Here is a 25,170-nt window from a genome sequence, read left to right as displayed (position 1 = left end):
TCTCAGCAAAGCAAGAAAATAGTAGAAAATAAATATGAACCTCTCAATTATACTCCAATCACTCCTCGGTTTTCTCTTCTCGTTTTTCCTCTACCTTTACTTCAAAAATCAGCGTTCCACCAAGAAACCAACCATCCATGGCCTCAAATCCTACCCAGTTATCGGCCACCTCCCACACTTCATCCAAAACAGCCACCGATTCCTCGATTGGATGACAGAGATCCTTTTACAAAGCCCAACTCATACCATGGGGTTCTCCAGCATCGGTTCAACCAATGGCATCTTGACTGCTAATCCAGCAAATGTTGAGCACATGCTCAAGCTAAACTCAAGCAACTACCCAAAAGGTGAGAGAACAATATCGACGATGGTGGATTTTCTTGGTCATGGCATCTTCAACTCAGATGACGAAGACTGGAAGTGGCAGCGAAAGGCTGCCAGCTTCGAGTTCAATAAGAAGTCGTTGCGCAACTTTGTGGTAGAGGTGGTTCATTTCGAGATTTTAAACCGTCTTTTGCCAATTTTGAACCAGGCTGCAGAGAAAGGGGTTAAGGTCGAGTTGCAAGATGTACTTGAGAGATTTGGATTTGACAACATTTGTAGGGTGATCACTGGGGAGGACCCAGCGTGCCTCACAGAAGAAGGGTTCAGTGGTACCAGCTCATCAAAGGAGTTTATGGCTGCTTTTTCTGATGCACAGGTATATAACTATATATAGTTATATAAATAACAAGTCAAATTTAGAAACGCTGTTAGAATAGGCTATCTGGAATAGCCTATTCAGTGTTTTGTTGAATTAGAATAGCTAGAATAGTAAATTCAAATTTTTTGTCTTATTAGAATAGATTATTCTTAAGAATTTTGAGATTTGATTATTCTAATAAGACAAACAATAGCTATTCTTGATGTTTCTAGTTACATAAATTGATAAAAGCCAAATCCTACAAGGAAACACATACAAATACATATATGAAACACAACAATTATATATGTAATTGTACCTAGAATGTTGAATCATTTATATACTGATACCAATATGAAGCCCTTGGATTGTTGATTTCCTCAATTGGACTAACACCTACAAGTTTCATACAGGAGCTCTCATCAGGCCGTTTCTTGGAACCATTTGAAGATGCATGGAGGATCAAAAAGTTCCTCAACATTGGCACCGAGAGCCGTCTGAAAAAAGCAATATCCATTGTCCAGGGGTACATAATGAACATCATTCGTTCACGTATGCTGAAGGGAATGGAATTGGATGGTAGAGAAGATATGCTTTCTCGTTTCGCATCCAATAAGGATCATAATGAGGTCGTGCTACGAGATGTTGTAACCAGCTTTCTCCTTGCCGGACGCGAGACTACTTCTACGTCTCTTACATGGTTCTTTTGGCTGGTACTTTCTTATTACTCTTTTTAGACGGACAGTTTTTCTAGTGGTAGCACTTGGAATGTACATTAATATAAAGGCCAGTACATTAGTGGATTAATTGATGTTACTAAAATGTTTTTCTCATTGTGTACATGATTTAAAGGTAGGAACAACGCCAGACATAGAAAGGAAAATTATAGACGAGATAAAATCTGTGCGCACCTCAAACGGAATCACATCCGAGACATTCAGTTTTGACGACGTGAGAGACATGAACTACCTACATGCGGCCATCACAGAGTCAATGAGGCTCTATCCACCGTTGCCTTTGGACACAGTATCATGTAAAGAGGATGATGTGATGCCAGATGGAACTTTTGTCGGTAAAGGATGGTTTGTTACTTATAGTGCATACGCCATGGGTAGGTTGGAGGACATTTGGGGCAAGGACTGCTTGGAGTTCAAGCCAGAAAGGTGGCTTGATGAAAATGGGGTTTTTAAACCTGAGAGTCCATTCAGGTACTATATTGAGTTAGCTGCAAATAACTTGTATTAAACTATAAGCAAAAGTTCTGCTTTTGAAAGGATACTACAATTAAAATAAGCTTAGAAGTTAGAACCCAACTAAATAAAAACTAACAAGTATTTTATGGCCCAAGTGGTATGGTCAAAAGTTATAGTTAATATATATGAAACTGAACAATTAATACAACCTTGCTAACTAATATATAATCATATTGTTAGTCTGAATTGAAAATGGACTAAATCTGGCCGGGGCATTCAATTCATTGTAGGTATCCAATTTTCCATGCTGGGCCAAGGATGTGCTTGGGGAAGGAAATGGCCTACATACAGATGAAATCAATTGTGGCGTGCATGCTTGAGAGGTATCAGATAAGGGCTTTAAAGGAGGGTATACCTGAATATATACCCTCTCTAACTCTCAAGATGAAGGGTGGTTTACCTGTTCAGCTTAACAAAAGAGAAGACTGGTGGATGTCCAAATTTTGAATGATTCTAGTATAATTGAAATATGATCTCATGTACTTGTGCATCGAATATTTTGTTTTACAAATTTTTAAAATGTTCATATAGTTATTGTGGAATATAAAAAAAACAAACAAAAAAAGTTGTGATGTTATGGTACATGTCTTTTAAAAAAAAATTTTAGTAAGTCATATTAAAAACAAAAGAAATATTGGAGATATAGATGAGGTAGGTTTTATAACATAGAACCCGGTTCTGTCATATATCTGTGTCTTAGTTATCTTACGATAGTCAAAAAGCTCATCTCTAATTGAAATAAGCTGAAAATAGAAGAAAAGAAAGATATGTCGTCACCAAAGACCATTCGCTTCCAGTGCCTATTTCATGAATGATGAACAATAGAAAATATAGCAGATATTTCTTGCAATATTTGTTTTTGCAGAATGTCATATTTAGGGAGCATTTATAAAAAATGCAGAGTTAGCCATGTTTATTTTTTATCATACTAAAAACACTAGCCACATTTTATGTGCTTCCCTCATACTGCCGCGTAGTCTATTTGTTGATCCTTGATTACGCCTCTGATATGATAGCATTATTTGGCTGTTGCCACTCTTTTCTCAAAAAAAGAAAAGAAAGGAATCTAGTGATTTAGCTCCACTCTAGTAGATTACAGAAGAAGTGATAAAAATTTCCATAAATTAATGTTTTCTTAGAGAATTTAGATAATCAAACTTTCAAGTTGACGACCCATAAAACAGAGTTCCTAAAGGTTTACTGCACACTGCTCCATCAGTTATCAACATATTTTGCTTCTCTATTTGCAGCGAGATTTTTTGGGGTTATTTGCTCTCAATTTTTCCACTCTTTAATATGTCTACTCAGTTTGAAAACAGTGGACATCAAGTGCTGTGGAGATGGGAAGATAGTGGTCTATACTCGGCCAAATCAGCTTATGCGATGATGGTTGGTGGAGGGAAGATAGGATGGCCTTTCGCCAATACATGGAGTTACAAGATTCCACCGAGTGTGCATATTTTTGTTTATCTCCTCCTCAAAAACAGATTACTCACTCATGAAATGATGGCCAAAAAAGGTTTCAATGTTACTCCCTCGGGCACATCAGTCGAATCAGTTCTACATCTGTTTTTCTGTTATCCAAAGGCAGTGAGTTTGTGGGATAGGATGGCCTCAATTCTTGGGGTACGCCTCATGTACGTGGAGGAAACAGTGCATGGTACATGGACTAGCTCATCCTACAAGGCGGGCAGAGCAGGAATGGGGAAATTAAAAACAGTGGGCTGTCTACTTTGTTTCAATCTGCTGGTCGATCTGGAAACAACGAAATAAAAAGATTTTCGAAGGCCTACAAATCCCACTAAAGGTGTTGGAAGAGTACACGCTTCAGAGGCAAAGTTGTGGTTGCAATATTGCTAGCTACGATTTGCATCTCCAAGTTTCTTGCGTTTTTTTTTTTTTTTTTTTTTTGTTTAGATGCATGATGTGTATGTTTGTTTTGATTATTTACTTTGATACTTGTAAACACTGACAGCCACTGTCAGTATTTTCAAAAAAAAAAAAAATAGAAAATTTTCATATATAGAGAAAGAGGAGGGTTCAAATGTCTTCATTTTTTGTGTCTCTATCATGTCTCTATTTTTACAAACGTTAATAAATCAAAATTCAAATCATAAACATCAAAATAAAATCGTTCGATGTGATCTATATTATTTTCTCTATACGCTCATATAAAACATATCATATTTCCTTTTTGTTTTTAAGTGAATCAATCATTTGAAAAATCAACATCTATAAATTATCCACATTAGTACATTTTTACAAGCTCTTGATGACAACCAAAACAAAGTTGAAATATCATAATTTTTTACACGTGCATAAATAAAAGGGAGCACCTAGCTATCCTCCGTAACAATCTCTCATTTCATCCCCCAGTTATTAACTACTTTAATAACTACTAATTACCTAGGTGGACCACTTACTATTTAGGGACCATCTAATATTTGAAATATTTTACAACTAGCGCGTGCAAGTATTCATATATAATGCATCAAGTATTCATATATAACACATCAATTATTCATAACTAATATATCAAGTATTAAAAAAAAAAAATCTGGACACGTTTTTGGAGGTGATTTTTTTTTCTCCGTTCAATCTAATCAATATTTCTGATGATCGGTGAGGAATTTTGCAAATCTAAAATCACGAATGTTTTATATATAATTTTATCTTTCAAATGAGATCCATGATGACATACTTTCTAGTTGTCTGTTGCACAAGTATTCATCTCTTATCGAGAAAGTATTTATCATCGTCGTGCAAGTGCAAATATAAAAACTGGATACATCACTCATCCATATTTTACATATTTTTAGAGGTGGGTTTTTTTTTCTCTGTTCAATCTAACCAATATTTCTGACGATCTATGAGAAATTTTGTAAATCTAAAACCACGAACATTTTCTACGCAATTTTATCTTTCAAATGAGATCCATGATGACATACTTTCGAGTTGTCCGTTGCACAAGTATTCATCCATTATCGAGAAAGTATTCTTCGTAGTCATGCAGTGCAAATATAAAAACTGGACACATCACTCATCCATCTTTTACACATTTTTAGAAGTGGGTTTTTTTTCTCCGTTCAATCTAACCAATATTTCTGACGATCTATGAGGAATTTTGCAAATCTAAAACTACGAACGTTTTCTACACAATTTTATCTTTCAAATGAGATCCATGATGACATACTTTTGAGTTGTCCATTACACAAGTATTAATATCTTGTCACGCAAGTATTCATTCATACACGTTAAAGTATTCATATCTAAGACATCAAGTATTCATACCTAAGATATCAAGTATTCATTCATACACATTAAAGTATTCATATCTAAGACATCAAGTATTCATTCATATACCTCTATTTTTTTTAAAAAAAATTGTTTTTATGTCATTTACTTAGTACGCGGTGGCCTAATTCACCATTAATAAAGTTTTGTTCTTTGCAAAACTCACTACTTCATGAGGAAGGGGAACATAGACATGAAAGGGATTAATTGTATCCACATATACAAAATTATTTTGATACGGTCGATAGTGATGGATTTGACCCAGTAGAGGTGTGCTCTAGTATTCATTCATACACGTTGAAATATTCATTCTCGGCAGAGGCGTGCTTGATTGGGATGGAGTGATGGATGATCTCCGGCAGAACGTTCGCTAGAGCGGGAGCAGCATGCATAGACGAAAAAAATTGAGGCAGAAGTGTAAGGGGGAGGGAGTGATAAGCTGAAGTTGTATCTATTGAAACCTAGGGTTTGTTATGTAAATTAAGCCAAGTTTTGATTAAATTAGGTTTAATTAGGTTAGAAATGTCCAAAAGTTCAAGTTACTGCCCTAGTTATGTTTGTCCTACAGGTAATCAAGTGTTTGGAGCTTAACAAAGCAAAATGGGTGAGTTAGCACGAAGATTGAAGCTTCTGCCACCATTCATTGCGGACCGGAAGAGATCCATTGCGGCCCGCAAGGACCTTTATTGCGGACCGCAATGACTCTTCAGTTTTTTTTCTGCGCAGTCTGTTAACTTCCTCCATGCACTGCGGCCTGCAATGAATGTATTGCGGCCCGCAATTAGGTCGGTTCAGAGCCCGAATTTGCTATTTTTGGTTGGTTATTTCTAGGTTTTTGAGTTGGGTATAAATAGGGACCTGTAGAACAGATTGAGTACGTTTTTTTAGGCATAATTTCTGGTTTTAAACAAGGAAAAGCAAGGAAAAGCAAGGAAGAGAGAAGGAGGAATAAGAGATCATTGATCAATCAGTTTTATTATTTTCTTTCCTTTGGAACTCTTTTATTCTTTTGATTTGATTTGTATCTTAGCCATGACTGGCTAAGGGTTTTTCTGGGGTTGATTAGGGTTGTACTTCAAACTTTTGTTATGATTTAGTTGGTTTTATTTTATATATTCTTGTTCTTTGTTATGATCTATTCTTTATTTTAATTGATTGTGAGGACTTAATCGAAATTGCATGAAACCCTAGGATTTGGTATTTACAATTGAGAAATTGAATATTAGGTCCAGACCATAAGGAATAGGGTATTTGATAGGCTAAGTACCGAGAGGTGATGCTTGTCTTATACGGGCTTTACCTAATAGTTTAGAAAGCTGTGCCAAGTACCGAGAGGTGAAAGATAGTTTTCTATATCAATTGGGACAGTATGAACTTAATGACTTTAGATTAGAGTAGCCAAGTACCGAGAGGTGACGTTTATTCTAATTGAAAGATGGTATTAATATAAAGATATCACTTTGTACCTACAACATCCAACTGTGCCTTCATAAATATAAGAACAAAATCTATAAACCAATTAGTCATGACATTAGTGGAGAGGAACCCTAAGAAACCCTAATTTCTCATTCTTGTTAAAAATCTAATTTTGCTTTAAAGACTTTAGTTTAATTCATTTTAATCGAAACCAAACCACTTGAACAAACACAAAACATTTTTACTTTCTTTTACTAAATTAAATTGTTAGATTAGAGTTAATATTCCAACTTGTCCCTGTGGAGACGATCCCTAAGTACTACTTGACAAGGTTGTACACTTGCAACCGAATTGAGTATCAACTAGGATTTATTACTTGTATTGTAATAATCTACATCAGGGAGCTTATTGTATTTACCATTTCGAGGTGGAAGAGGGAGGGAGCTTATCGATGGAAAAATGGAGGCAAAGGCGGAGGTGGGATGCGGAGGTGGGAGAGGGAGAGGGAGGTAGAGGCAGAGGTGAGGTGAGGTGTGGGAGGCGGAGGTAGGAGAGGGAGGTGGGAGGCGGAGGTGTGGGAGACAGAGGTGGGAGAGGGAGGTGGGAGGCGGAGGTGGGAGAGGGAGGCAGAGGCAAAGGTGGGAGAGGGAGGTGGGAGAAGAAGATGGAGGTGAAAAAGAAAAATGAAGGTGGAAGAGAAAGGGAGGAAGCGGAAAGAAATAAAGGTTGTTAGAAATGGTAGTTATAGTTAAAATAGAAAGTTAGTTAGTTGGGGGGTGAAATTGGGGATGGATAGGTGGGGGAAATTATAATTACCCTAAATAAAATGATATAGATCATATCCAACAGTTTTATTTTAACTTTTAAGTTTTAAATTTTGAGTTATTAAAGTTTTTAAAAATGGAGGCATGATGGAGACACATAAAATAGAGACATTTGAACCCTCCTCATATATATATAGGAAAATGCTAATATGCTACGCGTAGCATAGAGGGCCTCAGTGCAACGACTCAATATTTGAGTTTTTAAAATTCTAACGGTTGATCCGAACCATTCATGGTGAATGAACTATTGGTTTCATGCAAGAGCAAATTTCAAAAATTTAACTCGAAAAAAACCTACATAGATCTACTTATTTGACTAATTATGAACTTTATTTAGCAAATTAACTTGTTTAAACTTTATACCTCAAATCTTGGTCTCTAAACCAAGAAGTGGGGACTTGAGATGTAGGGTTGTTGTCTCCAAACAAGAAAGCCTCCACAAGTATCCACCCAAGATTAAACGAAACCCTTGTTTTTCTCTTGCTAGAGATACTAAACCAAGGATCAACCTTAATCTTAGTTTCTACCCTTCAATTAACTATTAATTTAGTGTAGAAGTATTGTACTCAACACATGAGCAAAAATGGTGGATGAAAATGGTTGCATCTCTCAAATCTCCTCTTGTTCTTTTGTAGCCGACAAGAGAGCAAAAGAGAGAGTGAAAGATGTGAGTGAAAAAGTTAGGGTTTATGAAGAGAAAAATGTAGTATTTATAATACCTTCCTAGGGTTTGCTTTAATCATCTTAACTATAATGAATGGCTAGGATGAAGCATGAGCATAAAGCAACATCATAAAGTTACTTTTGTCATCCAATGGATATCTCCATTAGATGATTTTCTCTTCTAACTTTATTCCCAAGACTACATCAAATGGACTCTTCTATTTAATGTTAAAACCATAAATTCAAATGGGCTTGGGCCCTTTCTCAGTTTGCAAATTTGTTTTTGCTATTTATGTCAATTTTCGATTCACCCGACAATTATTACAATTAATTTTCTTTGCTCAATTCTTGTTGGAAAATAAATTTATATATCATGTCCAACATGTAATAAATATATTTTAAGATCAAGGTGGTCATCTTCATGGCACTTTTATTTGATTTGTTTTCTCTCTTGGATGTGACCTCGTAGGATCTATATCGTGTTGACAATAAAATCAAAACTCAATTTTAATTCTATAAATTATAAGAGGCATCTAGCAATATGCATTATAATTACTCAACTGATAAAGATGATATGAACCAATCAATATCACGATCCTAAAGCAATATTTAATTGCTTGTGTCAATTCACGTGTCACATGATATTATGAATAAATTCAAGACAGGAGAGTGTCATCTTTGCAAATTTATTCTTTTCTTGATTCCAAGTAATTAGTAAATAATGATCAACTACTTGATCATAATTGCATGCATACTTTATTACTCCATCAAGGGGCCCACATATATCATCACTCATATATAAAATATGAGGGACATATATTTGTTGAGGCATTTTTGTCGGCCTGTTAATTTGGTGTAGACCGACGCGAACGTCTATGCAGATACACTCCCTCCCTTGAGTAGGTAAAGGGGAGGAAGCTTATTATTTGATTGTGGGGATTCTTTTCCTTCTGGCAGGCGCAAGCCCCTACTGTTAATTACCCTGGGTAGTACCCAGGAACCTCCGATTAAGGGGCTAGACGAAATGATATGATTAGGGTAGGGTATCGAAAGTATAATTAAGAAAAGAGGGTGATACTGAATCAGAGGGGTAGTACTGATTCAACCCTCGAGGAGCATACTAATGGTGTATGCTAAGATTTTCTAAACTTTTATTTGATTTGGGGTTCGTCTAGGATTTTCTAGGGCTTTTGCTTGGGGTGCCTGTTTCATGCAAGGGCTTTAGCTGATTTGAGGGTGCCTAGGATTTTCTAGGGCTTTTGTTTGGGGTGCCTGTTTCATGCAAGGGCTTTAGCTGAACATATATGTCATGGGTGACACCGGACTACTTGAGTGGGTGTCTGGAACACTTCGACAGCCTACGGGTCGGGCTGGCGCAGAGGGTTTAGACCAGGGCGTATCATACGCCAGTGGCATCTATAGGGTTTTTCTTCCCTTAGGGTGCCTGTTACATGCAAGGGCTTTAGCTGAATTTATGTATTGTTGGGGTGGCGTGGAAGCCTTTGTATTTGGATGGCGTGGAAACCTTTATTTGGGTTGGCGTGGAAGCCTTTGCTTGGGTGGCGTGGAAGCCTTTGGTTTAGATGGCGTGGAAGCCTTTGACTTGGATGGCGTGGAAGCCTTTATTTGGGTTGGCGTGGAAGCCTTTTATTTGGGTAGGCGTGGAAGCCTTTGTTTTGGGTGGCATGGAAGCCTTTGGTTTGGATGGCGTGGAAGCCTTTACTTGAGTTGGCGTGGAAGCTTTTATTCGGGTGGCGTGGAAGCCTTTATTTGGGTTGGCGTGAGAGCCTTTGGATTTGGTGGCGTGGAAGCCTTTATTTGGAGTGGCATGGAAGCCTTTGTATTTGGATGGCGTGGAAGCCTTTGTATTTGGGTGGCGTGGAAGCCTTTGATTTTGGATAGGCGTGAAAGCCTTTGGTTTTGGGTTGGCGTGGAAGCCTTTGACTTGGATTGGCGTGGAAGCCTTTGGATTTGGATGGCATGGAAGCCTTTGGATTTGGTCGGCGTGAAAGCCTTTGGTTTAGATGGCGTGGAAACCTTTGACTTGGATGGCGTGGAAGCCTTTTATTTTGAGTTGGCATGATAGCCTTTGGTTTTGGAGTGGCGTGGAAGCCTTTGGATTTGAACAGCATGCATGGTAGTCTTTGACTTTGGGTGGCATGAAAGCCTTTGAATTTAGGTTGGCATGAGAGCCTTTGGATTTGGGTTTATTAATTTGGTTGGTTTCGGCTCGCTTCGAGTTTGTTTTACTCATTTAATTTATTTTGTTTATTTGGGTATGTTTGGTTTATTTGGTTGCATGTATATGGGTTTTTTAGTATGGTTAGAGTTTCGTATTTTATATGGGTTTGGGTTGAGTTGGAGTAGTCTTCGGGTTTGATTTTGGGCTTGAGGTCTTTGATATGGACTCGTCTTGTGTATATTGTAGGTGTGGATGAACTCATTTGGTTTGGGTTTGAGAAAGAGTGGGCTCATTCGCATTAAGTTTTATGTCTCGGTACAGTACGATACTACAAAAGCCTTGATCAGAACCGTGCCATCAAATGATATTTGTACGAATGAATGAAGTTGGTGTCTTCATTAAAATCTTCTTCTTCTTTTTTTACCATTTTATTTTTCAACCAAAATGACAGTCAGCGGGATATGCCATTTACATTTAGTTGATATGTCTGATCACATTTTTATTTCCTCAAAGTAACCTCAATTAATTGATATTCATGATAACAGCGTGGTTATGATATGCTCAAAGAGTCAGAGCATTGCCTAGCTATCATTTTATGTTTTCCATTTCTTTTATGGATTACATTTTATTGACTTGTATGTTATTGCTCCTTATTATTTTATTACTTACATACAAGCTGCATGTTTCTTTTCTTTTTTGAAATTTCGACAGCATTTCGATTCAATTTGATTTAATCGAATATAATTTTTCATATCTAATTAAGAGGGAATTTTGACAGCATTTCTGCCTCATTCGCACTCGTCATTAGAATGATTATGACATCCTATACGCACCGAGTGCTTCGGATCCTTTTTTTTTATTATTGGCGCCCTACACGCACCGAGTGCTTCAAGCCCATTGAATTACCCCATCGGCACCCTACGCGTACCAAGTGCTTCGAGTCCGATGGTAGCGAGTGTTTGTGTAATTTTGCCCAACCGGCACTCTATGCGCACCGAGTGCTTCGAGTCCGGAAGTAGCGAGTGTTTGTGTGGTTTTGCCCAACCGGCACCCTACGCGCACCGAGTGCTTCGAGTCCGAAAGTAGCGAGTGTTTTATTTCGAAAGTATTGTGACTTTGATAATTTGAAACTCTATTTTTTTTTTAGTCCGAGACAAAAGGGAGGGATAAAAGGTTCAAGCAAACCAGATAACTAATCATGGATAATGCAACATCTTTTTTTTTTACCTTTCTTTCTTTTCAACGAAGGCAGCATATATTTTCTTCTTCTTTTTCTCTCAAATATCTCACTATTCTTAATTCGTGTATAATTCCGACTCCTCTGTTTCTCTGTCTAAATTTGAGTATAATTTGGACTCTTATCTCCCCGTCTCTCCGTGTGTATTCTCCTCCCTCCTCTGTTTCTCTGTCTCAATTTGAGTATAATTTGGATGCTTATATCCGGGTCTCCCTGTGTATGGGTATGTGTATTTTCCTGTGTACTCTCCTTCTATCTTTTTTTTTTTCTTGAATTTCTGAGTTGTCTTTTATAGAGCATGAGGGTATTATTGCTGCCAAAAATAATGCTCAAATTAAACCGGCCAACCTTGCCATCTTCAAATTAAATGAGCCAATCTTGCAATTTTTTAATTCCCAGATATTATAATATGAGTAAAGCTAGCGTATGACATGCTCACCAAGAAAGTTTGGTGAGCATAACTCCAAAAGTATATCGGATCGACGTCAAATGTCAAATCCAAACCGTTGAAATCCATGTACTTCATGAGTGATGCATATATATGCAAAATTTTGAAAGTTTTGAGTTTATTTGCTACACTGTCAAGTGGTCAAAGAAATGAACATTTTATTATAAGTTATTTTATATATTCAATTTTTATTATTTCTTTGACCACTTGACCGTGTAGCAAATAAACTCGAAACTTTCAAAATTTTGCATGTATATGCATCACTCATGAAGTACATGGATTTCAACGGTTTGGATTTGACATTTGACGTCGATCCGATATACTTTTGGAGTTATGCTCACCAAACTTTCTTGGTGAGCATGTCACACGCTAGCTTTACTCTATATTATCATCATCATAACAGTGAACGTCAAGCTTGAGTTTCTTTGATGGTGTGGATTCAACGTAGTTGGAACCAATTAAAACATTACACCGCTACAATGTAAATTAATATATATATCCTTTGCACCGGTAAAGCAGTGTGGTCTTATTTTAATTATTGATCCCAATTTTATGAGAGCATCATATGCTAACTTAAATTTGTATTTATCATATTGGCTTATTGGCACATGTGGACATAAATATGCACCGTTATAACAAGGTGGTGTCTTTTAATTTTATCAATCTCAATTTCATTGCTAATTTTTTTATTGGGCATCATGCTTATCACATTAGCACATGTGGCTAGATTGGAACACACAATAAATTTTAGTGAGCCCATTCGTATTTGTATAATTTATGACGAAAGATTGTCAGCATATTTAAGTCAAGAATGATTTGGGCATGATATACCGCTCAAGGAGTGATTGCGATTAATAAAATTGGTAACGGTGCCGTATGTATATTATTATTTATTATCATTACAATGGTGACGATCATAATTTAAAGCCATTCAACTCAAATGAGTAATTTAGACAGCTTTTACCACTTATAAATGTGCACCGTTACAATGCGGATTCTCATAATTTTATCAACATTATAAACGATGTGGTCTAATGACTACGAAATTGGAACAAATCCAATTATAAGATGGCCCATAATACATGAAAGGCTTGTGATCTATATTAAAATAGAATTTATCCCAAGCCCATTATATATATACATAAAAAAAATATCGGATTATCACATCAAAAAAGAAAAAGACTTTGTTCCAGTAACGAATCTGGATTTGCAATGTATCGTCCAGTAGCGACTTATTTCTCTCTGTATATTTTTTTTATTTTTTTATTTTTTTATTTATTATATATTTTAGAATAATAATGGCAATGGTAAGTCAAGGTGGATCAAGAGGCGGCTTAGTTTTCACACGTAACCATCAGTCTCGCATATTTCTTTTTTATACTTTATATTTTTTTTTTCTCTTCGATATTTTTCTTTTGATGCATTGTACTGAATCATTTTTTTTTGTACGATAGGTGACATTTTAGACATGTCTTGCAACATTCGAGTTGTATGAAGTCCGGTTATTTGAGCATCACATTTTAGGATAAAACAATATTGAAATATTATCTGTATAGCTGTCAGTTACGGTCGGCGTTGGACAACACCTACAGACACATAAATCTCATGTAGGAAAAACAATCATCTCATGCTAAAGAATTCAAGACACAAATTAAACATTAATGACATTAACACAATCCATATTATGTTTTATTTTTGGGTCATGTCCAATCCCCTGATCTCCATCAAGTATTTATGTGGTTATATTGGTAACTTCTTATCACATGATCCGCAGAACATGATCATCATTTAACCCACATATTAATCTTGTGCTGATAAATAGTGTTCCTCTCATTTAACCCACATACGCAATGTCCTTGTATAGGCGGGCTGATACTTGAGCCACATCTTGTTGTGGCGTACCGTGACTACATCTATTCCCTAAATTAAAAAAATGTCAAATCATTCAAATATTCATATAAATAAAATTAGAAATAAAATTATAATTTTATTAATAATATAAAACTTACCCCAGTGGTAGCCTCTAAAATACAGTGCTCCTCGTTTGGGTACCAGAGAAAGTCGGATACCCGATCAGTGCGGTGCCAGATACCGGGTACCACAAATGTCAATGCCGTATCGGCGTACTGTGACATCTCATACGGAGTGGGTATAGGGGGCTGCACCTCTACTGGAAGAAAATACATCCCTATAATTCTCTCGTAGATGCCATGCTATATTTTATATTTTGGTCTTATTATGATTTACAATTAAATTTCGTAAAATTAACCTAATTATAATTTGGTTATTGGTCTAAACATGATCAGTGTTAATTTGGTAAAATACTAATTAAAATTTGGTATTGGTCTAATTTAATGTAACTTCTAACAACATATTGATTAATTTAAGTACAATAACAACTACGGGTTGGTATTGGTCTAATTTAATTTAACTGGTAAAAATAATTAATTTTGATAAATTAAATCCAAATACAATTCGGTATTTATTATGGTCAATAACTAATTATAATTTGGTATTTCTATAATTAAATTAAACTGGTTACAATTTTGATTACAAATCTAAATCCTAAATCCTAAACTCTAATCCTAAATCCTAAATCCTAATCCTACTCCTACTTACTACTCTAAACTAAAAATTGAAAATAGAAAAAAAGAATCAAATTTACCTGAATTCGAAGGGATTCGATTGAAGCTTGAACAAATGAGAAAAAGTAGAACAGCGACCCCTTATATATGGCTTGGGGGGACCGCTGCCCCTAGATGCGGCCTGGGGAACCGCTGCCCCTAGAAGCGACCTCTATTATGGGTCCATTACGCCTAGATACGGCCTCCAGAATAGGGGTCTGATGCGGCCGTGTCAATTTTATAATTTTTCATAAAATCATGATTATTTGGTTTATTATTTTTTGGATTATGATAAAAATTTCGGCAATTTTACACTTTCATGCCAAGAAATTCCCTCGAGTAAGCTTTGTAAAGATCGGAATGGTAAGAACACAAGGTGATCAGAAGAGGGAAGATTAGCGCTTAGGGTCGCTATAGAAGAGATTGTCGGGAGGGAGGGATAATTGGAGAAGAGATAGGCTCGGACTCCATTAGAGTAAGGCTCTGATACCATAAAAGCTTTAGCAGAGAAGAGATAAATTTGTGAAATCAAGATTTTGTATTAATTCTTGACTAACCTTTGTTACAGTACATGAGTCACCTATATATAGATAACAGTTCAACCTATATATTTAGACTATTTAATCATAGTTCTAACCACCACTCTATTACTAACTAATTTCTTAACAACTTGGCTAACTAATCTTCACATGGCTGTCTCTGAGTTGGTTGAACTGTGCTATTTGCTGTGACTCTATTATATATATTGCTGCGACTTCTATATTAAATTTATCTCACTTATTAGATAGTTTAATCACCTCCAATTAATGTACTTGTGTATCTTATATGGAATTACTAACCCAAAGTTTGGAGTAAGTTGGAGGACTAATTGATTCTTATTTCGAGTTGACAGGGACAAACATGCAAAGGACCTACATTCCAAAATGTCGTGTGAATTTGACCAGAACCAAATTTAGTTACACATACCCCAAAAGATTCATCATTTTTCGGTCAAGGAGAGAGTAGTTCAGACTTCAAACTAGAAAAGAAATATGGACTTCTCAATCACACTCCAATCACTCTTCCTAGTCTCTTGTCGTTTCTACTCTACTATTACTCCAAAAATCAGCGATCCACCAAGAAACCCACTATCTATGGCCTCAAATCCTACCCGGTTATCGGCCACCTCCCGCACTTCATCCGAAATAGCCACCGATTCCTCGATTGGATGACCGAGATCATGTTACGAAGCCCAACCCGTACCATGGGATTCTCCAGCATTGGGACGACCAGTGGCATCTTGACTGCTAATCCGGAAAATGTTAAGCACATGCTCAAGCTAAACTCGAGTAATTACCCAAAAGGTGACAGAACGATCTCGAGGATGGATGATTTTCTCAGTCATGGCATCTTCAATTCAGATAGCGAGGACTGGAAGTGGCAGCGAAAGACTGCCAGCTTCGAGTTCAATAAAAAGTTGTTGTGCAACTTTGTGGTTGAGACAGTTCATTTCGAGATTTCAAACCGTCTTCTGCCGATTCTGAACCGGGCTGCAGAGAAAGGGATTAAGGTCGAGTTGCAAGATTTGCATTTGACAACATTTGTAGGGTGGTCATTGGGGAGGACCCAGCGTGCCTCACAGAAGAAGGGTTCTGTGGTACAAGCTCATCAAAGGAGTTTATGGCTGCTTTTTCTGATGCACAGGTATGTATAGGTAGATGCCATACTGCGAGTCAAATTGAGAAACATTGTTAAGGAATTAGAATTGGATCGGCAACAATAAAGTGCATTGGTAACTTGATGTTTCTAATGACATCAATGCCAATACTAGAATTTTGAATCAGTTATATACTGATACAGTGATACCAAGATGAAGCTCTTTGATAGTTGAATTCATCTTGGACTAACACCTATAAATTTCATACAGGACCTCTCAGTAGCCCGTTTCTTAGAACCATTTGAAGATGTATGGAGGATCAAAAAGTTCCTCAACATTGGCACAGAGAATCGTCTGAAAAAAGCATTATCCATTGTCCAGGGGTACATGATGAACATCATTCGTTAACGTATGCTGAAGGGAATGGAATTGGATGGTAGAGAAGATATGCTTTCTCGTTTCGCATCCAATAAGGATCATAACGAGGTCGTGCTACGAGATGTTGTAACCAGCTTTCTCCTTGCCGGACGCGAGACTACTTCTACGGCACTTACATGGTTCTTTTGGCTGGTACTTTCTTATTACTCTTTTTAGACGGACAGTTTTTCTAGTGGTAGCACTTGGAATGTACATTAATATAAAGGCCAGTACATTAGTGGATTAATTGATGTTACTAAAATGTTTTTCTCATTGTGTACATGATTTAAAGGTAGCAACAACACCAGCCATAGAAAGGAAAATTATAGAAGAGATCAAATTTGTGCACACCTCAAACGGAATCACATCCGAGACATTCAGTTTTGACGACCTGAGAGACATGAACTACCTACATGCGGCCATCACAGAGTCAATGAGGCTCTATCCACCGGTGCCTTTGGACACAGTATCATGTAAAGAGGATGATGTGATGCCAGATGAAACTTTTGTCGGTAAAGGATGGTTTGTTATTTATAGTGCATACGCCATGGGTAGGTCGGAGGACATTTGGGGCAAGGACTGCATGGAGTTCAAGCCAGAAAGGTGGCTTGATGAAAATGGGGTTTTTAAACCTGAGAGTCCATTCAGGTACTATATTTGAGTTAGCTGCAAATAACTTGTATCGTTAGTCTGAATTGAAAATGGACTAAATCTGGGGCATTTGTAGGTATCCAGTTTTCCATGCTGGGCCGAGGATGTGCCTGGGGAAGGAAATGGCGTATATACAGATGAAGTCAATTGCAGCATGTGTGCTTGAAAGGTTTCAGATAAGGGCTTTAGGGAAGGAGGGAATTCCTGAGCATATTCTCTCTAACTCTCAGGATGAAGGGTGGTTTACCTGTTCAACTCAGAAAGAGAGAAGATTAGTATATGTTCAAAATTTTGAATGGTTTTATTATAATTGAAATAAGCTTAACGATTTTGGGCAGCGTTAGTTTTGTCTAACAATTTTTAAAATATTTAGAGTTATTTTGTGGAATATATTTTATAATTAGATAATTAGATTAAACAGATCTGGGACAATCTTATTAAGATTGTTGTTGTTATACAATGTAACTAACAGTAGTTTGGTATTTAACTACAAAACTTGTCCCAAACTAAACAATTAAGAGAATTATTGTGAAGGAAACAAATTTAAGGTAGCTCTCATACCGAAATGAAGATCAAAATTAAAACAGTAATCAACATACTGTTCTGTTCAATAAATTTTCTAGCTTGTTATCACAAGAAAAATCTCCATACATCGTCACATCTGATAATGTGTCACAGTCATTCATAAGGTTTACAAAAAAAAATTTAGTTCTCATTTATTCAAAACATAACAATTCTATGTTGCAATGCATCTTCCAACAAACAAAAAAAGCAACAAAACAAACTATAGTCTATTTGAGGAAGGCAGCAGGCAATCATACATCCTTTCAACACGCGAAACAACAGCAAGCTTCTGTACTGTCCCCATATCAGGCTTGGCTATATCAACTATATCTTTCTTCAAACTATAATGTAAAAATAAAATTTGAGTTAAAATCTTCAAACTGAATACAAAGAACTTCAAAGGTAACCAAATCACTATAGCCCACTAAACATGTTGTATCAAAACAATACAGCAAAGGATTGCAGTGACAGAATTTGAAAAAATTTCAGTTAGTTATGATGTGCTAACAGTTAGTTACTCAAAGCATCTCAGTTTCAATTAAGTTTTGCTTTTTATATTTGTCTTTTCTGGTCCTTTAGGAGTTCAGTTGAAGTTTTATGAATTGACCAACAATTCAAAGAGATGAACTCCATCATACAGGTTGAATTAAAAAGTAAGTCTAAATAGAGATTCTTAACTTCTAGCTGAGATTTGTTGGCTTTAGAAAAATTGATCTCTATTTATATTCTTACAAGTTGTCTTTTGATATAAAGCAATACTTTTATTTAATAGTAATTTAAAGTGCATTAGGTAAGATTCCACCGGGACTCTAAATTAACAAAATAAAATAAAATTAGATATAATTAACCTTATCCACTCTCCAGTTTCTTTTGCATGCCACTCAACAGCTTTATAAAGACGATCTAGGCTGTACAACATCAACCCAAACCTACATCTCGCCTCTTCATCCTACAAATATCATTAAAAAATGGGAGTTATTGAACTATCTTATACATAGCAAAATGCCACATTTCCATGTGTTTCCTTTTTCCAATTGCTGTTCTTCTTCAGTTTATGAATAGTGGAGTTCTGTTGGCTGAACTAGGTTGGAAACCTAATTTTGTAGTGTTAAATGTACGAGAGTACTTGTGCATTAAGGCATATATGTGAAAAGGATGCCTTTGTTGCTAGGGGGAAGAAGACCATACCTTTGCGTTACAGCTATTGAAATTACCAAAAAAACTATTGCTGGCAAGAACAATGTTACATTGTTGTAATGTTCAGCTACATTTTTAGTACCATACCTAAATCAACTGGTATGGTACCAGACAAGCATAGTTCAGTTTCCACAAAATCAAGCCCCCCGAGTTTAGAAACCCCAACCATGCATCTATGTTAAGTTGACCAAATTAATCCTCGAGTAATGTCATATAAAAACAACTGAGATTCAATCAACCAATTATGAAATAAAGCATCAAAAGCCAAGAAAGAAAGAAAAAAAAAAAAAAAAAAAAGGAGACCAAAAACTGGTTATATACAAGCCAGTAAATACCATTCCACGATCCATGCATGCTTGGAACTCCATAAGGCGTTTCTCCACTTCAACAAGTAAGAGCCGCCTCTGGCACCTTGCTATTCTCCCCCTTCCCTCTGCCCCTTTGTCCTGGCATTATGTGACTTAATTTTATTAACAAATTCAATGGATCACAAAAGGTTGTCAAAATAATTTTTTGTTTTAATCAAAGTGAATAGTTGCATACATGGAGTAGCCATGCCCGCATCAACCCGATCAAAAGAAAAACAATGAAGCAAGCTGGCAGCGCTGCCAGAGTTGCAAAATTTATTTGATTAGCCTTCAAAATTTGGTCCAACTCAAGCATGGCTCTGTTCCAAAGAATTTTAATTAAAGAGTATTAGCACCATAATAATATGTCTCACTTTGTTAACAAATTCTCATGCAATTGTTCGTACAAAATGCTAATGAAACCTGAACAAAGTTTGAACAAAGTTTGGTTAAGTTAAATGTTTGTTTAACTCAAATCATCAGGTATACAATGGAATGACAGCATGTTTTGGTACTGCACACTGTAGTTCAGGTAGACCTATTTATAATGGCTTCACCTGAAGATTATTTATTTTTCACTCATTTTTTCATTACTCATTTTCATTTTGCCACTTGGTTATTCTTTTACATTTGAGGTTTGAACATCAATCAAAGAAAAGAAAGAGTACTTCACTTACGTCTCAAGATCAAGTTTGAGCCTTTGAATCTGCATCATCAATGACAGAAGGTGAGGATAACTCAATTCGCTCATATATGCAGGCCAAAAACAAAAGAATATAGGTAGACAGATATGACAGAGAAAGGAAAAGAAAGACGAAATAAAACAGGACCTGAATAAGCATTGCACGAGCAAGTTCTCCGTTAAAAAGGTTCTGCACAGGATGCATCATCTCCTTTTCATATCTGTACAGATTCATTGCATGTATTTAATGAATTCATGTTCATATTCACACGTTCCAATATTGTGGTGTGGGCATGGAGAGAGAGAGAGAGAGAGAGACTATGCCTTGCCATAACAATTTCCATCAATTGCTGATCAGTGACATTCAGAGGAAGCTGTTGTCCTTTTGTTTGTTCACAGAAGGCAACTAGCATCCTACAAGAAAGGACGCATGGAAGTGGGGTTATAAAATTGACACACTAATGTTGAACATACCAATGAAATCTTGATTCCTGTATTTGTTGCAAACAATCCTCGACATCTCTCAAGTAATTGCAGATAATATCCATGAATTTTTGGTCTATTTGCAACCAAAAGTCAACCCAGAAACAAACATCAAGTCAAGCATCACAAAATTGCCCTATAAATATTCCCTGTATATCTTCATTAAAGATAAGAAAATATGAAGAACTACAATTTTGTTAAATGTAAGTTCAGTTTTAGCTTTACTTCAACTCATGGAAGACCTCAAAAGGGATAAGGGTAAGGTTGTCACTATTTGATTAATATATACTTCCATTGATTTAGTCTAAAGATTGGACATAGTCACATAGTTTCCCAAAGAAAAAAATATCATAGAGGTACATACTGAAACACAAGTGGGGAAAGGGTATACATGCCTCATTTACAATGGAACTAAAGTTTAAGTAACCTTCATTCTATTGATAGTTGGGATATGCGCTTATTTTTTAATTTGAGGAAAGGGATTTTCAGGTACACCCATCATTTTAGGTAGCCAAATTGGTGGTACTAGCTACGCTATTTTTTTATGAAAGAGAGAGAGAGGCACAGAGGGGGGGAGGAAAAGGAAAGCCTAACAAACCTATGGAGGGCATCTGTGTTCAATTGCACTTCCAAATCTATGCTGTCTTTTTGTCTTGTCTTGAATGTCTCAAAAAGCTCATCTCTAATCGAAATGAGCTGAAAATAATAAAGAATTATCACTAAAAAAAAAAAAAAAGTTTCGAAAAAAGAGATAATAATTATTTCCAAACTATGAAATTATAAATCTTCCATTGATAATCACTCTGTTACTGAATCATATCTGTAAATGCTTGAAATTCAAACGAGTAATTTGCACTCTGTGTTAAACGATTATATTTGGATACAAATAACATCATGCATCTTAAGCTCTAATCTGAGTGTGACTAGAGCAAAACACAAAAAAGAAAAAGTTCAGGCTAGAGATACAAAGTAAATTTATATTGTTAAGACATTTATTGCTTATATACTACTTCACTAAAAAAGCAGACCAAGTCCAAAATCAAGATGACTATTGTGCCCCTATGTTCTACATCAGTTAAATTACGGCCTATGAACAACAAATGAAATCACACTTACCGGCATCTCCACGTGCTCTTCCCAAAACACACACATGGATTCTTTCGCATCCTTGATCCAGTTGTCAATATCTGAACTTCCCATTAATCGGCTGTGCTTCAACAGCCAAATCGAGCATGCTGAGAGGCCAACAGCCCCTACAGTGTACCTCACCCAGTAAGTGGTCAGTTTCTTTGGTTTTTGACAGGTCGATAGCTAGAAGCAGAAAATGGATAGTTGGTTCATTAAAACTAATCAAATGTCAGTGAGACCACAGACAAGGAACTTAATAAATTGTTATACTAGGTATTAACTATTAAGTGCAATACATTTGCCATTTTGGGTTCATTGTAGTTTAGATTTCCATTAGTACAGTTTACAGTTGTAGGTGTTTGAGTTTTGATTTTTATGGTTCAGAGTTCCAAATTCCAGGTTCAATTTTAGGCTTAGGTTTTGAACTAGTCTAATAATGTAATTGGCAAAAATTTGTTAAGAAGATAGTAATGTAAGCCCTTAACTTACTAGGGAAGCAAGGTACAAATTTAATCTTTGGAGATTTTGATAGATCAAATTGGTAGCAGTGTTTGCCTCAGCTTCGGTCCATTGAGGCCTCTCTATATCAACCTGAGGTAGTTTCTGAAACTGAAGTGCAACAGAATTATCATCCTACACAGAAGCAAAAGGATATAAAGCTCCAGATGTTGCTTTTACTAACAATCTTCTGAAAAGAAAAACAAGTACACTACTTGCTGCATGTAACATACAGACAAGAGCAACATAGCAAATGGAATACGGTTATACAAAAGAAAGCATCCTGAAATAAATTGGTCACATTCAAACCTTCTTTATTTCATTTGCATGTGAGAGGGAAGCCTCCAACTTTGAAAATAGACCGTCTATAAGAACCAAAGCAGTGGACAAAGATTTCTCTGAGCCTTCAGTCAAAACACCTCTGTATTGGTTCACCTCCAAATAAACCTTTGATAATGTAGAGACGAATGAAAAAATTATACTTCTTTCCATGCAAACATCTACAGTTTTAGTTAAAGACACCTTCTCGAACTTCCAAATTATACCAATAGTACTCATATCAGAACCAAAAAAATACTGACATGATTGTAAAAAACAGGAATTTTACACAGGTATTATGGAAAGCATATACTATTAAAATTGACAAGGACCATATATGTGGACTTGTTAGGTAATACTACTAGATAGTTCTGGAAAACAACTCAAGTATATACAAAAGTCGGATATCATTACTAGCAAAAAAAAAAACTAAATTATTGAATCCACAAGGGAAAACATTGCACAAAAACACACATACTACATAACAATTTTACAAACCTCTGCAAGAAAGGTGGAGAAAATATGCTGGAGACTTGTCAGAGCTGCAAGCTTTGATGCAACCATATCAGAAGCTGAGTCTGAGAGGTACTGAATTGAAGAACCTTGACTTGCTAAAGAAATAACAAACTGGTACATTTCCTTGGCAAAGGCCCTTGGGCCTCTTTCAAAGACCATAAAGTATATCTTTTGAGAGCTTGTTCCCTGTTTATTGTCAGAGCATCAGAAATTGATAAAGAAATATTTGGATATTCTGCAGAAACAAAATTTTGCGGAGCACATTGCCAAAGGCAGTGTGATAATATTTATAATTCCGTAATAGTGAAAGTATTTCCTGTTTTACAGGAAAAGAAGCTTCATAGGTTCTTGTCATTCTTCTATGCCTAAAAAGATTAGCAAATCAGTTTAAACCAAGCAATTTCACCTCATTCTTTTATGGCATCTCTGAAAATTCAGAAATTGCATTATAATTCCATTCCCCAATCATAGTGCTGTTCTTTTATGTTTAAATGCATGAATAATTTGAACCTTCTAATCTTGTTAACATATTACTCTTTGGAATTTCATTGAATGTGTACCTCTGCTCTAGATTGCCAAAATAACAAGCTTTTCTGAATGGAGTGAAGATGTGAAAGTACATGCTCCATGATGTCTTCAAAGATTACCAGTGATTTTGACGCATCTCCCATAACCCTGAAAACCAGGAGCACTCAAGTTAAACATCATGATGAACTAGTGTTTATGGATCAAACGTGCATAAGGATCAACTACAGTCCAAAAATATCATAATGGTGGTGATGTGAACAATTAGATTCTGACATCACATGCGTACAAAGAGTCAGCAGCAGCAATTTGACTTCTTAAAATCCTCTTTTCTTTTTGTGATATACGCATCTATTTGGATAATCATTTTCACTCACTGGAGGCAATTTTATTGGCTCGTCCTCCAATCCCATTGCTCCACATATGATCTGCTTAGCATTAAATTAAGTGTTAACTCTGTTCATACATATGGTAGGAGACCCTGCAGTAATGTGGCGCGCTGGGAGTTGTGGGAAAGCCCAGGGCAAGGTTAGCCCGGCTGATAGTAAGCAGGCCTCAATGCTTTTTGCTGAAGGAAGTTGACCTTCTTTACACCAATCGAACATGGTTTACCCAAAGGTTGTGTTGTGTGCATGTGTGTATATATATAGATAGAAAGAGAGAGAGAGTGCATAAACATGTGTTTTTTCCCCTTTTTCCCCAGTACTATGAGTCTATGACAGAAAAATGCTAATTCCAGTTTGCGCACATAATATGTTTGACAAAATGTCTCTCAGACCAAAACATGTTACATGGCCATAAGGCTCAACTTATTAAATTCCAATTCACGCCAAAGGATCCCATACACTGATACACCTCAAGAAAGGTAACTAAAATATAAACACTGGCGCGCTCTTTCTGAGAGGTAGGACACACCTGATGGAATGCACCGACGTGGTGTGAAGTGGAAGAGGAAGGCCGTGTCTTCTACGCTGAGACCTGAGCAGAATGCTTAAGCCAGATAAACTGGAGACGTTAGGGATTCGGATTTTGGAGAGGAGATTCGGGTCCGGGGACGGGATGGCCCCCGCCACTGCTCTCCAAATCCGACCCGGATAGGAGAGCACGATCTCGAGGGGTTTGCGATCGGCAGTGGACTTCATATCGGCCGTCGGATCACCGTCCGGTGGTGGAGGCACCTCCATTGGAGGGTTTCCTACTATATGGTGACTACAGAGTACAGACTACCTCCCGTAACTCCCGTTTAATTGTTTAAACAATGGCGGTGGTTTTCAGACTTGCTCTGCAAGAGCAGTGGAAACATAAATGGCATTTTTTTTTTTTCTATTTGTTTTACCATTTTTCGTAATTTTCTCACTTCCGAGTCAGCCTGTTGTAGGGCTGCAAACGAATGCACCAAATCAAATTTACCTCAGCTTGAATTTGAGTTTGAATAAAATTTACCTCTGCTTGAATTTGAATTTGAGTTTGAATAAGATTCAAATCGAATTAGATTAATTTATTTAGCGAATTAATTGTGATTCTTTTTTGAATCGAATTGAAGTCAATCGAATCACGAACTATGCATTTTTTTGACAGCCACCGG

At 36.5% G+C, this 25,170-nt stretch overlaps 2 protein-coding genes and 1 pseudogene across 4 annotated transcripts; 2 read left to right on the top strand and 1 right to left on the bottom strand.

The window, feature by feature from the left end:
• On the top strand, positions 1-2,425 carry LOC144547277 (cytochrome P450 CYP94D108-like). Its single transcript, XM_078295881.1, has 4 exons — positions 1-700; positions 1,096-1,395; positions 1,535-1,890; positions 2,166-2,425. The coding sequence occupies exons 1-4, from the start codon at positions 35-37 to the stop codon at positions 2,380-2,382; spliced, it is 1,539 nt and encodes a 512-aa protein (XP_078152007.1). The 5' UTR covers positions 1-34; the 3' UTR covers positions 2,383-2,425.
• Positions 2,426-15,654: 13,229 nt separating this feature from the next.
• Positions 15,655-17,603, top strand: LOC144547183 (cytochrome P450 CYP94D108-like; annotated as a pseudogene). Its single transcript, XR_013509026.1, has 4 exons — positions 15,655-16,306; positions 16,530-16,829; positions 16,969-17,324; positions 17,404-17,603. The product of XR_013509026.1 is annotated as a cytochrome P450 CYP94D108-like (transcript).
• Positions 17,604-17,705: 102 nt separating this feature from the next.
• Positions 17,706-24,904, bottom strand: DGS1 (dgd1 suppressor 1). Of its 2 annotated transcripts, none has more exons than XM_078295880.1 (14): positions 24,501-24,904; positions 23,621-23,735; positions 23,043-23,246; positions 22,536-22,673; positions 22,218-22,337; positions 21,717-21,911; positions 21,199-21,296; positions 20,442-20,531; positions 20,266-20,338; positions 20,113-20,141; positions 19,632-19,755; positions 19,424-19,534; positions 18,740-18,840; positions 17,706-18,232 (listed from the first exon to the last, which is right to left on the bottom strand). In XM_078295880.1, exons 1-14 carry the CDS (start codon positions 24,767-24,769, stop codon positions 18,112-18,114), a joined length of 1,788 nt encoding a protein of 595 aa, XP_078152006.1. In that variant the 5' UTR covers positions 24,770-24,904; the 3' UTR covers positions 17,706-18,111. The 2 variants fall into 2 exon arrangements, with proteins under 2 accessions (XP_078152006.1, XP_078152005.1); XM_078295879.1 differs by having other exon boundaries at positions 22,218-22,361; positions 24,501-24,903.
• Between the last annotated feature and the right edge of the window lie 266 nt (positions 24,905-25,170).

The sequence above is a fragment of the Carex rostrata genome, chromosome 31 (genome assembly GCF_964058835.1).
Source record: "Carex rostrata chromosome 31, lpCarRost1.2, whole genome shotgun sequence".
Lineage (NCBI taxonomy): Eukaryota > Viridiplantae > Streptophyta > Magnoliopsida > Poales > Cyperaceae > Carex > Carex rostrata.
This window is presented reverse-complemented; position numbering and strand designations above follow the sequence as displayed.

What these genes read in the sequence shown, in the direction of transcription:
- LOC144547277 (XM_078295881.1), top strand. Translation starts at nt 35, where the DNA reads ATGAACCTCTCAATTATACTCCAATCACTCCTCGGTTTTCTCTTCTCG. An exon ending in CTGCTTTTTCTGATGCACAG is followed by an intron (nt 701 to 1,095) that starts GTATATAACTAT and finishes AGTTTCATACAG; the next exon opens with GAGCTCTCATCAGGCCGTTT. An exon ending in AAACCTGAGAGTCCATTCAG is followed by an intron (nt 1,891 to 2,165) that starts GTACTATATTGA and finishes AATTCATTGTAG; the next exon opens with GTATCCAATTTTCCATGCTG.
- DGS1 (XM_078295879.1), bottom strand. Translation starts at nt 24,769, where the DNA reads ATGGAGGTGCCTCCACCACCGGACGGTGATCCGACGGCCGATATGAAG. An exon ending in CTCGTGCAATGCTTATTCAG is followed by an intron (nt 20,142 to 20,265) that starts GTCCTGTTTTAT and finishes TTGATGATGCAG; the next exon opens with ATTCAAAGGCTCAAACTTGA. An exon ending in CTCAAACTTGATCTTGAGAC is followed by an intron (nt 19,756 to 20,112) that starts GTAAGTGAAGTA and finishes TCTTTGGAACAG; the next exon opens with AGCCATGCTTGAGTTGGACC.